This window comes from Nelusetta ayraudi, unplaced genomic scaffold, assembly GCF_046127955.1.
Source record: "Nelusetta ayraudi isolate G7.1 ecotype Tasmania unplaced genomic scaffold, CSIRO-AGI_Nayr_v1 ptg000102l, whole genome shotgun sequence".
NCBI lineage: Eukaryota > Metazoa > Chordata > Actinopteri > Tetraodontiformes > Monacanthidae > Nelusetta > Nelusetta ayraudi.
This window is the reverse complement of record NW_027466152.1, coordinates 796961-812500: the sequence shown is the minus strand read 5'-3', so window position 1 is coordinate 812500 and position 15540 is coordinate 796961. Positions and strand designations below refer to the sequence as shown.

Sequence of the window (15540 nt, the reverse complement as noted above, 5' to 3'; positions counted from 1 at the left end):
ATAACAAAGTGCATCACAGATACAAAAAAATAATAATAACGTCCAAAGCGTGGACTTTAAGCACACCACTCCAACTTCTTCCAAGTTGTTTTTGTTTCACCTGTGTTATTGCATTTTGTTCTTTTTTTCTGACCCGTTTCTTTTCTCCTCCTTCTTCTCCCTGACTTCCCAAAGAGGGATGGACAGGCGGTGGTACGCGACAACCTCCAAGCTCTCCTCCCAGAGCTGCAAGGGCGAAAACAGTACAAGTGGATTGGCCAGAGAGTTCGCAGTATGGAAGCAATCTGGGTGGAGGCTGGACGCTCGCTGTCGGAGAAATACAGTCTGACGCAGCGTCGCGCTAAACAGGTGGAGCATCTCTCAGCGGACCAACCGCACCGTCACCGTCTGAATTGACTCTGCTGCACGTGAAGGATTCTGTCTGCACTCACAACTTGACTTTGCCTCGTCTGGAGGCTTCCGGTAAACCTTCCAGTCTCGCTGAAGTGCTCTCGATTAGAAGCGGACAAACTCTCAAAAAGGGGCACGACAACCTCAACACGAGGCTGCTCAGCCGCAGTAAAAATACTCTGCTGATCCGGCGGAACACGAGGAAACAGCAACAAATTACTGCAAACCCACTGGCCCATTCCGAGGGTGTGGGGCCAGTTTCCTTGAATTTGTGTCTATGAGCCGTATAGACACAAATGAAGTGCTCGACACGTGGACTGACAGAGGTTTTTGAACAAACAATCGTAATAAGGTGATGGCAGAGAGATTTGAATATACCTGGATAGAAAAAGCAAGCCTCATGAAAATCCTGCACTGTATATTTAATGCAAATCTGTGTGAAGAAGTGATTATGAATTGAGTGCAAGGCCCTGTGTGTGTGTGTGTGTGTGTGTGTGTACGTGCATGTGTGTGCATCACACCCCTCAGATCCTGATCTGGTCCAGTGGAGTGACCTCATCGCCACGCTCCACATCCTGGGTCACCACCTCCACCTGTCCACTTCCATAAGTGACGTGACGACGTAAGCGTGAGCTCTCAGAATCAGAGGCCGTGGGTGAACGAGAAGGGGCGGGGCATAAAAGATTGGAGTTTTTTTTTTTTTTTTTTTTTCATGAGATTTAAAGGTATCTCCTCTTGGTCTCTGCAGCCTCCTAGGGGGCAAGAACACCTCCTGTTCATCTCTGTCTGCCATGGAGCCAGAACTGATCTAGACATCCTGGGCCTCCGCCAGATTGAGGCGGCGGTGCCGAATGACTGGATCAAGCATAAGTACGTGCTGGAAAACTTGTCCGGGAACAACGTGCGTTAAAACAACGCTGAAACGGTTCCTTGTTTTTTAACAGAGCCCTTCACAAAAAAACCCCAACAGTGGCCAAAGTGCGTCATGATTTTGTCCTGCCAACAAAGCCTCCCAATCAATCTGAATCTAAACAATCTGCAGCCACTCAGAATTTCATCCGGAAAACAAATACATGCAAATCTGGAAAACTTTCTCATCAATGCTGAAATGCTCATCATCTCGTGTCTGTTTGTCCTTGTGCCAAGTTCAGCCGGCACGCTGTGTCGGCATGCATAGTTTTAATTGTCACACATGCACACACTCACACACACACACCCACAAACACCCATTGTAAAAAGAACAAGGACAAAACAACACACGGAGGTGCGCAGGCAGATTAAGCAGACAAAAGCTTCCTGTTGAGCCATTTGACTCACTAATGACACAGCTGATCCAATAAAGAGGTGCGCTTTTGGTTTAATGAATGTGTTGATTCCTGACAGAATGGCCCAAAAATAGGGCGGAGAGGCACGCTGTGATTTACCAAAACTGAAACTGACTGCGGACGAAAGTTTTGTGTTTTTATTTAGCACATTTTGTATTTAGCCCGAGGCCGGCAGCAGTAAGTCAGACTTGTTCCCAGTGCATGTTGGACTCTGGCAGTGCACTTTGTCACCGGTTCTGTTCGTTGGAGGGGGTCCGGTTTGGGGACCACATGATTGCGTCTCTGCTTTTTGCAGACGATGTTGTCATGTCGTCTTCATCGAGGCCGGGACCTCCAATGTGCTCCGGGGTGGTTTGCAGCCGAGGGTGAAGCGGCTGGGATGGGAATCAGCACCTCCAAGCCAAAACGGTGGCTTGCCCTCTCCAAGTCGGGGGAGAGACCCTGCCTGCGGTGGAGGCGTTCAAGTATCTCGGGGTCTTGTTCACGAGTGGGGGAAAGATGGAGCGTGAGATCGACAGGTGGACCGGTGCGGCGTCTGCAGTGATGCAGTCGCTGTACTGATCTATCGTGGTGAAGAAAGAGCGAAGCTCTTGATTTACCAGGCGATCTACGTTCCCACCCTCACACCTATGGTCATGAGCTTTGGCTCATGAAATGAGTTTCCTCCGTAGGGTGGCTGGGCTAAGGCACCCTTAGGGACAGGGTGAGGAGCTCAGTTACCCGGGAGGAGCTTGAAGTAGAGCCGCTGCTCCCCCACATCGAGAGCAGCCGGCTGAGGTGGCTCGGGCTTCTCTTGCGGACACCGGGAGGAGGAGGAAGACCCAGGACGCGCTGGAGGGACCCATCCGATTCAGAGCCACTTGTTAGTTGGAGAGATTACAGATCACTCAAAATAAAAAAACAAACAGCAGTTTGTGAAAGTCTGTGAGTCTGTGCGTTCATGCATCCGCAGGCAGGCACCAGTGGATTTCGGATATTTTGCATCTTCGTAAATCACGACCATAGTTCTTATTCAGGGCAATTTGACTATTCAACAGTGTGTTCAAGGCTGTGACTCTGTGTGTCGATCAGGTGCGTGACTCGTATTTTGGACTCCTTTGGCACTGAGTCGCACTCCAATCACGGCGGATGGGCCAAAAAACACAACCTCGCCAGTCCATACGGGGCCCTAAACATGACCCAGATGCAGTTCTTCACCATGTTCCGTAAGGCCACTTCCCGTTGGCTCATTTCGACGTGTCATGAATCTTAAATTTACCAGCAAAGTAACTAAAAGAAAAAAGAACTTTAAGAGCAAGGTTTTCTATGCTTTTTGAGCAGCTCACACCCCAGACAACACCTTCCTGGGCTTCGTGGTGCAACCTCACTTCAGCGCTCAGGAGAATAAACAGCTTAACAGCATTGTCGGAAAAAAACAGGCGCTGGTCTATGGCAAGCGTGCATCATTCTGGCAGGTAGGTCTTTGTTGTAAGGATCTATTTAGACAGGCTGCCAAAGAGGTGTGTGGGAAAACAATCAGCACCTCATTCACTCCTTACTTTTTCTTCATCGCCCTCTCATTGCTCTCGCCAGCCAAAGCATTTTGCCCACCAGTGCAAAGGTGTAACTTTACCCTCTTATTTGTCCCCTCCAGGGTAAAAAGGACTATTTGGATGTTGTCCACAAGCACTTTGATATCCACGGCACGGTCGACATAAGCGCCAAACTCCCGAGCTATGTCACAAACCACGGCATTGTCAAGGGCAGCCAGGTCCACAGCCTGCTGAGGCAGAGCAAGGTACGAGTGTCAACAGTGAGCCGAATCCTTTCATTCGTCCATCCATCCTTCTTCTATACTCACTGGAGTCCATCTCAGCTGCCACAGGGCGAAGGCAGGCTTACATCCAGACCAGTACAGTTCTCCCTCTCTCTCTCTCTCTCTCACTCACACACACACACGCACACACACACACACACACACACCTACGGTCAATTTGGGGTTCCCAATTCAACTCACATGCATGTTTTTGGACTGTGGGAGGAAAGTGGAGAACCTGGAGAGAACCCAGCAGACACAGGGAGAACTTGCAAACTTGGCCCCAGACGTAGGACCACACTCACAGCCTTCTTGCTTAGAGCGCACAGCTGGGTTGTTAGCTGAGCGGGGCCCAGACCAGATGGGGGAGAACACTGTCTGCGGGTTGCCACAAACACCATGGACTCATCAGCAATTAGCGCAGTCTCACTAAGCAGAGAGACCTTCTCTTCGTTGAAGTAAACAACACATCACCCTGGAGCAGACTTTTTTTTTTATACCTGGATAGAAAAAGCAAGGCTCATGAAAATCCTGCATTGTATATTTAATGCAAATCTGTGTGAAGAAGTGATTATGAATTCAGTGCAAGGCCCTGTGTGTGTGTGTGTGTACGTGCATGTGTGTGCATCACACCCCTCAGATCCTGATCCATCCCGGCGTGGTGGCGGACGAGATCCTCGAAAAGGATCAGCTCTTGCAGTGACGCAAAGTTATTGAACTTGCTGGTCATGCCCCACTTGTCAAACAAGGGGCTGCCTTCTCCCTTCTCCCTGCTCCCTGGCAAACCTTTTTCAAAGTTTCTAAATTGCTGCCGGTATGCCTCTGGCACCCATTTATAGGCACCGAGCACAGCAGCTTTACATAGATCATAATCAAGACTGTCTACAAGTGGCAAGGATGCAATTACGTGTTGTGCTCTACCAGTTCATTTGCACTGTAGCAGGGCAGACCAGTCCTGCTTTGGCCAATTCAACATGACTGCAAGGCATTCAAAAGTTTGAAAAAGAAGAACCTACCTCCGATTCCCTGAGGCAAGGCAGCTCTATGTGCCTCAATAGGCTTTCTGGCCATGCAGTGTTGGAGAAGTGATAGTGGAGGAAGTACCTGAAGTGGTGGCAGGCGCTGCCAAACTTGTTGGAGGAACAGAGGCGGGAAAAAGTGGAGGCTGCAGCCTTGTTGCTCAGCTGCTGTCTGACACCGTGTGGTTCAAGTTGAGAGGTGCATGTCTGTGTGTGTCCATGATATTTTTTGTTGTCTTTTATGTGCTTCCTACTATATTTTGCATACATGATTATTACACCATAATGCCTGTGTTATATAATCCCTTTCTTTTACCATTTCTCTTCTTCTTATAGCTCATCTTCTTCCTCGTGCTTTCAGGTTTTGGTGGGCCTGTCTTTTCCCTACGAAGGCCCCGCCCCCTTGGAAGCCTTGGCCAATGGCTGTGTTTTCCTGAACCCCAGGTTGGACCCTCCACTGAGCAGGCTGAACTCTGACTTCTTCAAGGACAAGCCCACCATCCGGGAGGTGATTGCCACAGACCTCCGTCCGCAAGTTATAAATCAGCTGCACCGTCTTCACTGATCAGCGCTGTTTTCACAGGTGACCTCCCAGCATCCGTATGCAGAGACCATCGGAGAGCCCTACGTATACTCGGTGGACATGAAAAACCCTGCAGATGTTGAAAGAGCTCTCAAAGTTATCCTCAATCAGACTGTAAGTACTCCAGTGTTCAGTGGGTTTAACTGCTCGCTCATTAGAGGAAGTTGGGGGTCTTAGATTCACTTTATAACTTTGTTCTGTGAACAAAAAAAAAAAAACAGTGTTCTTTATACATGGACGGGTGGATAATAGATCGATGTACTTTTAATAATGAACAGACATACAAAATGAGAATACGTATTTAAAAAAGTATTGAGAGAAATGTAAGAACATAAACATTAAGCAAAATGTGCAAGAGCAACTTTATTTTTGCTAATGTGCATATTATGTAGGTATGAATATATTATGTATACGGGTTTAGTCAGTTTATTATCAACATCTTAGATTATGCATCTTTGTTATGGTGCCAGGCTTCCAAGTGTCCTCACAGAACAACAGCTTGTCTCCATCTGCGGTTTTCATGTGTGACTGTTTCAGATCGAGCCCTACATTGCCTGTGAGTACACCTGCGAGGGGATGCTGCAGAGGGTCAGCGTCCTGGTGGAAAAGCAGGTGAGGACGTCAACGACTGCATGCGACTGAGGATTGGATTCTGAAAAGGCTGCCCCACTGAATGTGTGCTCCTTTCTCAGGATTTGTGCGCCAGCACTTGGAGCTGGCCCCCACTGAGCGCGCTCCAGGTTGTGGAGGCAAAGGCCAAAGCCTCCTGCAACCAGGCGTGCCGGGAGGCGGGTCTGATCGGTGAACCCTCCTTCTTCCCACATCTCAACAGCAGCCAAAGTCTGGCCAGGTACTGTTGATCATACCTTTTTGTTGCTTCATTTTTGGTTCTGGTGTTGCATTAAAAAGTAAAATTAAATATGATGCGCGAAAAACATTGACGGCATTTTTTTTTTTTTAATGTCACTTCTGTCTTTTTCCATTTCCAGGTATGGAGTAGAGTGTGAAACCTGGGAGACTTCCGCCGATCACCTGGTGCTCCCGGCCCACAGTGGGAAGCGCTGCCTCTTCCAGTCAGATCCTCTGCTCTTCAGCTGTGCCAGTTCGAGCAGCTCCTGGACCCGGGTCTGCCCATGCAGAGACTTCATCAAGGACCAGATCGCTTTATGCAGAGACTGTCTCTAGACAGCAAACACCGCCGTCCTTCACACCAGTAATAACAATGATATGTTTTTAATGTGTTATAACTGGAGTTGAACCACATAAATCCAGTGATCTCAGGATTTTTTTTTTTTTTTAAATGTAACTGGCAGAAGCTGCTGGGAAGAATGAAGTATTGCTTGTTGTTTTGTTTGATCATACTGAATCTTGTAATAATCACGCAAATAATGACAAAATTAATAATCCCCCTCTCAGGTCAACAACAACAATGTCCATGAACGTCCTCTTTGAGCATTTCTGCCAACACGGTGAACAACCATTTCATTTCAATATCTCTTGGTGCAATTAAACTTATTTTTATTAGTTATTCTTTTGTAAATATACTGTAAATATCTTGCATATTTATATAAAGGTGAAGTCTTCGTATGTCTTATCGTCCTTTGTCACACCTGCACTTTACATGTTGCTGTAAAATCCAAATTTGCCCAGTATGGGGTTAATAAAGTATTTTTATTTTTATTCTTATTATTGTATTGAAAGCAAAAATCCAGATATCAGAGGAAAACATTTACGGTGAAAAAACAAGACAAGTGGCATTAAAATGAATGAAGCAAAGTGCAAGGAAGAGAGGTAGACAAGATTTCATTTTTCCAAAGATGAAGTATTCTTAGCGGATCATGTCAAGCACTGAATCTGTCACGTCGGCCGGGAATTTGTGACACTGTGAAGCATAAAAACACTGTGCTTTTTTTTTTTTTCTCTCTCAAAGGTCACCATAGATTGTCTTCTGAGTATCAGAGAGGCGTTGGGGTGGATGGACGTGGGGAGGATGGGGGAGGAGGGTGGGCATTACAAATCAGCGTGCTGTTGGTGAGTCCAAGAGGTGTGAGCTGATTCACGCCGTCCCGTTTTTGCAGCGTTTTTGTCCAGCCGTAATTACAGTGAGGAGTGGGTGTAGAGCCTCTCTGAAGCTCCGTCCAAGGCCTCCCAACACTCCACTAAATCTCGCTACTCCGCTGAAATGTTAACTACTGCCTGCTACTGCAGCCTGTCACCACAAGGTGGCTCTCAAGCACTGTTTAAGCTGATAAATCAGTCGTGAACCCTTTACGCTGAAAGACAAAACAAATTAAAACTGTTGACTCCTCAGTTTAATCATAAATTAGAAATTTATTTGAGCTGGATGATATAGAAATGTAGCCCCTCCCCCTGCCAAACATATTGCTATATTGTTATTAAATTACCACAATTATTAATTTAAGTCATCTGATAGCCTGGTTAGAATCACTTTCACAAAATAAAAAAATAGACGTCAGGCTAAGCTGGTATCTATTTAAGTATTGAAATGGGTCAGTGAGTTTGAGGCCTTGCACAGGGCTGAAAGACGACGTCTACACCCAGCCTTTAGCAGCTGTGCACAGCAACACACAGAACAACAACACGAGCAGAACAGTTTAAACATCGATGTAACACTCAACATCCTGTATTTCATCTAGTAGCTACAGTACACCCCATAACGCCTGCAGTATAATTGGCCATAAAGTACCACGACTCTACATGATGGACATGTTGTTGCTGTTGCCAAAGTGCAGTGTTTGTATTTACACGCTCTGTTATTTACATTCTGTTTGTAGGACGATGGGTGAGTTGTTGAAGAGAAACTGGAGAAGGACTTTGACGCAGCCAAATAGACAAACAAACAAAAACAAAAACAAGATTTATCTTGGTCTCAGTTGTTGTGCTTTGTTTCATCACAGACTTTGAATAAAGATGACATTCAAAATGAAATAAATAAATAGCTTGACTGTAAACAGCGCAACTATCTACATGTAAATATATATCTATACAAAGATAAATAACATACAGTGGAACAGATTATTTTTTCTTCCCAGAGTTCAGTCATTTAACAATGTTTGAACAAAGACACAAGATTAAGTTAATGTTTTCACCCTCGGGTTTAAATAGATATCAGCAGTTTGTGCTTAAACAAATGAACAAATCAAATGATGTGGGACCAGAGAGGAAAACAAAGAGGATGTCTTTCTTAAAAAAAAAAAAAAAAAAAAAAATCTCTTCAGAGTTGCGGAATGTGTTGTGCGAACAGCTTCTGAAAGATGGCACATGTGCTGCAACAGTTCAGGCAGAGCACAGAAGCAAACCAAAGTGAACGAGCTGTGCATTTATTCCAGTGACCGAGGAGAAAATGGTTTGTCCTCAGTGCGTCTTCAGCTGTCGAGTTGCAGCGTCGCCTGTCAGAGATTCTAGACTCTACTGTGCGTGTGTGCTTCCTTTGACCCAATCCCATTTCTCATTTTTTTAAACTGTGACCTTTGACACCCTCCCCAAATGGCACTGAATAACTTCAGGAACTTTTACTTTGGCCTGAACGCAGGAGATCAAACCAGTTGCTTTTACGAAATCTATGTGTTTTGTCAGGTACGTTGTTGGAAAAAAACATTCAAACATGCAAACGAGCAGCAGGAATTTCATGAGATGGTTCAGTAAATTCAGTGACCAGTACCAAGACGGAGACGTCGGCATCTGTCAATTTTTTTGTGTTTTGTTTTTTAGTGTGAATGGATCGTAATCCACCATTGTGTCTTATAACTAACAACTAATGCAACACAATGGTCCGAGGTCAGAATTGAAAAACACCTATAACAGGAAAAATACTTGGATTTCAACTTAGATTAAGAGGGTATTCTGGAAAATGCCCCATGACACTTGATTTGAAGTTTACTGAGTCTAAACACGTCTCCCAAGCCCTTCATCTCTTCAAGAGCCAGGACAGCGAACAGGTAGGCGTGAGCATGCATAACAAAGAGGAGAGGGTTCAGTTCTAGTTGGTAAAATCAAGAAATGGGATTGAGCCTTTTTAAAAAAATGGACTTGGACTTCAACTTGGTAAATTCAGTTATACAGCGTCGTCTTGAAAGGCGACGGAATTATGAGGTCTCCACGGTCTCAGCTGAGTGGAAATAAAGCCACATAGTAGATCTCTTTACATGTCCTGTTTTCAGGGGTCATCCTTTGATATAGGTAGAGTTGTTCAGAACTGTAATGACGGGACTGGAACAGCATCCACAAGTATCATCGTTAATGTGCAGCTTATACAAATGGAGCTGGAAGGTTTGTGTTTCCTGCTAATCTGAAGTGTCGGCTGTCTATGCTTGGGCGAGCATGCTTGTGTGTTGGTTTGGTTGGACTGTGCGAGTCCATCATATACACTATATACAGTGTATGTGTGTGTGTAAATATATATAAATATAAGGGCTCTCCAATTATCGGCTTTAAGCAAGTAAATCTGCGTCAAGTGTGTCTGTGTGTGTGCGTGTGCGTGTGCGTGTGTGTGTGTGTGTGTGTGTGTGTGTATATGAGAGAGAGAGAGAGTGCGTTTGTGTCTCATTCAAAACGTTCGTAGTTCCTCGTCTGTCTCACACGGGGCACCATGTCCGCCAGGAGTCTGCAGAGAGACACAAACATGATGTCACATGACCACCTCTCAAAGAAAAACTCTTTGGGATCTTTCGGGACCACAAGCAGCAGCTGCTCGTCAGAACCGAACCGAGCCGAACACAGGACGGGACTCACTTGATGCCATACGCCAGAATGATGAGGCTGATGATTACACCCATGATGCCATCCAGAAACCAAACATCAGGATGATTCTTGTAGACTTCAGCACTGATCAGGATGGAAAATCCCATGATGCTGCCCACCAAAGAGTTAAATCCTGTAGAAAAGAGGAGGGGTATTATGGGTGTTCTGTTGATTGTATGTTGACTTGAGAGTCGATGCCATGAAAACCCATCACAGGGTAGCAACAACACACAAAAAAAAATAGCTTTGCTTTGAAACGTTCACATTGTTACATTCCTACTAACTCCCTTCTTGGCATCACTTCACTGGCTGCTTATTCAGGCCAGAGCTGATTTTAAGCTTTTAACCTATAAGGCTTTAAATGGACTTGTACCATCTTATTTGTCTAATCCAGTCACTCCATACATTCCGCCGCGCTGCCTCCGTTCTCTAAATTCACGCCTTCTTGTTGTCTCGTCAGTTAGTAAAAAGGCTTCTGGCTGTAGGGATTTCCCTTCTTGTGGAATCAGCTCCCACTAGATGTCAAAGAAGCAACCTCCACCACAGTTCTTAAATCTCGTCTGAAAACGTATCTCTTTACTCAGTATTTGGGCCCGGTCTCATTGGTTTTCATCATTGCCCCTTTTTGTGCTTTCATTTTTTATTTTTAACTGTTTTCTCGTTCTTGACATGCTTTAATTGTATTTGATCTTTTTCTATAAAGTACATTGGGACCATGGGGATTTTGCACTTTAAATAAACTGATTGATTGATTAATATTGGAGTTGTGGTAACAGCAGCATTGAGGATACTACTAGATAATTATAATAACAGTGTAATTGTTAAAACTATAATGATTTTAGATGGAAAAAAAAATCTTTACACATTTATATTGTCTGTGTATGTCTATGTGTGATAGACTAATAAATATGAGCTGGAAAAGACAACAATAAATAGTATTTATTTGTTCACCTATAAGATGCATAGACACACGTGAGGATGGTGTGTGTGTGTGTGTGTGTGTGTGTGTGTGTGTGTGTGTGTGTGTCTGTTGCAGAGATACATTCCCCCTACCGTCTGTGATAAGTGCCCGGCTGGTCAGCACTCTTCCCAGCATGAACTTGGCCACAGCCAGCACAGCGCACACAAAGCCGCTCACTATGGACACGCTGAAGAGGAAGCTGTCCTAAACAAAGAACACACAGACAGAGAGAGAGAGAGTTTGTTTGTATTAGAGCTAAATGGCATGGTGTGTTGGACAACACGATCAGAGGAAAATGGAGCTGATAAAAAAAAAAAAGAAAAACCTAAAACCAACATAAACATCCCCTCAGACAGCCAGACAGTCAGACAGAATGAACTATAAAGCATTTGCCAGCTCGGCCATTAATAATACATATGCAGACTTGACTGGGTGGATGGTCTCAGGGTCACAGAGATGACGCCTGGAGGAGAGCGAGGAGGTCGGCTGGAGCTTCACACAGACTCAGCACAAGTCAGCACTTGACCCCGGAGAGTCTGTTGGACTTAATTGGCCCGCCGGGGGGTAGGGAAGGGGCGGGTTAGGAGAGGGAGACAGTGGTTGGACAGAGGAAGAGAGGAAAAGAGGAAAAGAAGAGAGTGCAGCATGGAAAGAAAAGCAAGGACAAGAGTTTTTCTTCAGGTCGCTGCTCTTTGTTAAGGGGGTAAAAGTCTTGCTGTGTCTTCTGTTAATGACACAGACATAATAGAGTTTTTAAACCACAGACAGGATGACTGACCTGCAGCAAGTGAATCAATCCTATTTTGGCATGGATAGTTTGGACACAGAGGCACTTTAAAGGAATTTCTTTATTTCACCAGATAGGAGGAAATTCTAAATTTCTACCAGAGCCCCAACCTGCACCAGGCATTATAGCTTTATTAATATATGGAACACACACACACACACACACACACACACACGCACACACACACACAAAATGCAGTTTGCAGTCTTCTTTCTGCACTAGTGTATAAACTAACTCCATTTAACACGTCGAAGGGCGTGTTGACAGATTTCTGAAAGGTAACTGAAAAACTCCTGCGGGGAAATCACAGGCGTTAACAAAATAGTCACGGCTGAATTAGGAATTACATATGGCTTCATTAGCGCAACACAACACAACACAGGCAGCAGCATCACCTTTCTTCCTTTTAGCGTTGTTTCTTAGGTGATTTTTGGCTCCTCTCAGCTCAGGTAACAGTTACTTTGTTGCCATGTATTTTTAGTGGTTGCATCAGTGTGTGTGTGTGTGTGTGTGTGTGTGTGTTGTGTTTGTGGCCTTATACTTTTCCCATCAAGCATCAGGGCAGGAAAGCCCAATCTCAGCACTCCCTCTGTTTAATCAGTCAGGGTGGCGCAGACAGGCTGCCATGAGAACAACAACTCCAGACGTGACATGAATCAGGATTCCTGATTTTTCCCCTTTCTCTCTCTCTCTCTCTCTCTCTCTCTCTCTCTCACTCTCTCTCTCTCACTCTATCACTCTCTCTCTCTCGCTCTCTCTCTCTCTCTCTCTCTCTGTCCCCCTCTCTCTCTCTTCCTCTCTCCATCTCTTTCTCTCTCACTGTCTCTCTTTTTCCACCAACCTTTGTCCATGCAGTGTGATTTTACAGGCTAATACTTGAGGGCGTTGCCGGGTTTTTTTTTTTACACTGGATTAATGCCAATGCTGCCGCTGCTGCTCTTCTGTATTTACGACAGTAAAGAGAATTCAATCGGTTGTTGAACACGACCTTCGGTGAGATGTGTTATTTCTTTACACCACACATAATAGAAGGAAATCGACAAACATGAGCCATAAAGAAGCGTAATATCCTGCTGGAAACAGGTTACAAAACAGAGAGTGGGTGTTGTGATGATGATGACGACGATGAAGTTGGGCGGGTAAAATTTGAAACGTCCATGAGAAATTGTTTAGCATCCACAGACCCACTGAAGCTGAGCTGCTGGTTCGTCCGTGAGAGTGCCGAGGCCACTGATAGTCACATGCAGGCATGCAGGATGATTCACCAGACGTGTCGTTCACACCACGCCTTTTTATTTTTCACATCGAGAAAAAAAATAAAATAAAAATGTGTCGGAGCTCCACAAATGCAGAGAGCAGAAAGGGAAGAAGGTGTCAGGGCACCAATCCGGAGAGATGTGGTGTTAACAGCCTCCGTCTGCTGGTGTCGAGAGACTCCTTCCTGCAAGGCCCGACACCCACACCCTCCGTCTCTATTAACACGGTCGCATCAAACTCAGTTCTGCAGACGAGCTGCTGCCTCCTTCTGACCTGCTTCACTCCTCTGGAGTGTCACGTCTCCCTTTCTTTAGGCATTAATGAGGCCTGATAACAAAAGAATATGTCGTGAGATACTTGGTTTGCCATAAATAAAATCCCTTTCAAATATCTTTCAAATATCACATATTGTCTAAACAAGCACAGTCGACTGCTGACACTACAATAAGAAGGAAGGTAAAAGACACAAAAAAAAAACCCTCTGACGTCAGTAGAGTCACAGCAGCGTTCTATAAAAAACTCACAGGATGGATGGTGTGCGGTGTGCTGTGTGTGTGTGTGTGTGTGTGTGTGTGTGTGTGTGTGTGTGTGTTACCACTTCTGGGTGCATCCTGGTCGCCACATTGTGGACGGCCTTCCCAAGGATGCACAGGGAGGAGAGAACAAACACGATGCCCAGGACCACACAGGCTCTGCAGACCAGAGGAGAGAGAACAAGGGTCAGCCCACCGTGACCTCATCAAAGGAAGGCCGAGGGGCCGGGTTGGACTCCACCGAGACGACCTGAAGACCTTGAACTGAGAGATTTGTTTTTTCCTTCTACTGGAAGTGCTGGCAGGTGTACTGGCCACCTCCCACTTGCCTGCTAATGCCTTCCAGTAATTGTGGATTTTGAACTTTGAACTGAGGATGAAATCTCTCATGCGACCGAGCAGCTGCGTAACATCGCCGCAGAAACAGCAGCTGCACCATCCGAACAATGACACGGACGCGCAGCGTGCAATTTGCAACGTCAGAGGACTGCGGGTGCTACTAAGAGTACTAATTACCCATTGTGGTCTATCCGCCTGCGTGTGTGTGTGTGTGTGTGTGTGTGTGTGTGTGTGTGTGTGTGTGTGTTGTTTCCGACTTACATGTACTCTCTGTGTGCAGAGTGAACGGCGGCAGCGTTCATGTAGCGCCACAGGACGATGAACGACGAGAGGACGTCCAGCGTGGCGTCGAACTGAATCACAGCAGAGAGGATGAAGGGCTTTAGTTGTGTGTCAAGTTGTGAAACCAGAAGTGAAGAAAAGACAACAGCAAGAAGTGAAAAGGCGGTGCCGTTCACACGGCGGCAAGACGAGTAGCGAGCAGCATCGCCCATGTTGAGGTGTTTTTATGGGCGGGACTTTGTGCGACGGTTGGCAGCAGATCTGATCCTCATCAGTTTGTGCTGAAGTCGCCTGGAGAAGCTTTAAAGCCGCGGAGGCGCTGAGGCCGGATAAGGAGGCGATCAGCGTCAGTGTGCTCTCCTCTCGGGACGTCGTTAAAAGACACCCTGGCTCTCATTAATTAAAACTAGAGATAGGGCTGAGGATTATGTTTTTAACTATATTTCTTAACCGCATTACGCTAATCAGATTTCACCACACTGGCCTCGGTTGTGAGAGAATTCATTTTCTCTCACTATTTCCTTCCATTTTGGGAGCAATGTCAAGTTTAAGAGGTGCTTTATGTAGACGAGAGCCGGCAGGTGGACTTGGCGTCCTTCGTGTCCTGTCCACACTGTTACCTTGGAGACGACGTGGCCATTAACGGTGACACTTTCAATAAACCGCAGAGGGCAGAGTTATGAGTAAGAAATGGATGCAAATGGAGGTGAAGTCGTGAAGTGAACTCACGGCAAATCCAAAGGCTGAGGCGCTGTGTCTCATGAACGAAACAGCTGCGGAGGAGAAGAGAGCAGAGCAGAGGAAGAAGTCAGTGATCTGGTTGGGTTGCAGCAGCAGGATTAATACCATTTTCAAAGTTTCAGAGTTTCATTTCAACATTTTAGATGAACAGTGAATGAGTCGGTTCCTTCCGTCGGTCTGTACTAAAAACCCCCAGTTGAAAGTCTGCACTGGGTCTTGGATTCTGGGCGCCTTGCTTCTAGCGCACACCTGTGCCCGTCCTGACCTTTGAACTCCACCCTTCCTCTCAGCTTTGCCCGTGTTGCCAGAAGTCTCGGGGGACAACGCACTCAGGTCTCCATGGCATCAACAGGAGATCAGAGACCTGCCCAGCGCACACGGGTGAAGTTCTGCTCCTCCGGCTCCTCCCGCCCTGTCGCCCTGAGGTGAGCAGTCGCAGGAGCGGAGCAGAGTGGAGCGGAGCGTGACCGGCAAGAGGGTTTCAGAGAGACGTACGTAAGACGAGAGCAAGGAGCCTGGAGGAGAGCCTGGAGGAGAGGCCCAGACCAGGTCAGACCTCTGGTACCAGGCAGGTGGCTGCTTGTCAGACACAATTAGGCTTCTCCAGGGCGGAGGGACGTTTCAGAGCCTTGATGCATTTTCTCCCAAATCCCAAAGCTTTTTATCAAGAAACACACACACACACATGCACACGCACACACACACACACACACACACAAACTCATCGTTGATGCAGCACATATTTGTCAGTGTTCAGAACTGGGGAT

General features: G+C 46.1%; 1 protein-coding gene and 1 pseudogene across 1 annotated transcript in view; one reads left to right on the top strand and one right to left on the bottom strand.

Moving 5' to 3' along the window:
* LOC142903075 (alpha-1,6-mannosylglycoprotein 6-beta-N-acetylglucosaminyltransferase A-like) overlaps positions 1 to 6475 on the top strand; it is a 7684-nt pseudogene extending 1209 nt beyond the window's left edge.
* Positions 6476 to 6764: 289 nt separating this feature from the next.
* Positions 6765 to 15540, bottom strand: part of tmem163a (transmembrane protein 163a) — a 30836-nt gene continuing 22060 nt past the window's right edge. The window contains exons 3-8 of the mRNA XM_076048503.1: positions 14762 to 14805; positions 14012 to 14103; positions 13474 to 13570; positions 10927 to 11038; positions 9865 to 10006; positions 6765 to 9736 (exon numbers count right to left, since the gene is read on the bottom strand). Coding sequence (XP_075904618.1) covers positions 9676 to 9736; positions 9865 to 10006; positions 10927 to 11038; positions 13474 to 13570; positions 14012 to 14103; positions 14762 to 14805 — 548 coding nt within the window. The 3' untranslated portion in view covers positions 6765 to 9675. The remainder of the gene's footprint in view (positions 9737 to 9864; positions 10007 to 10926; positions 11039 to 13473; positions 13571 to 14011; positions 14104 to 14761; positions 14806 to 15540) is intronic.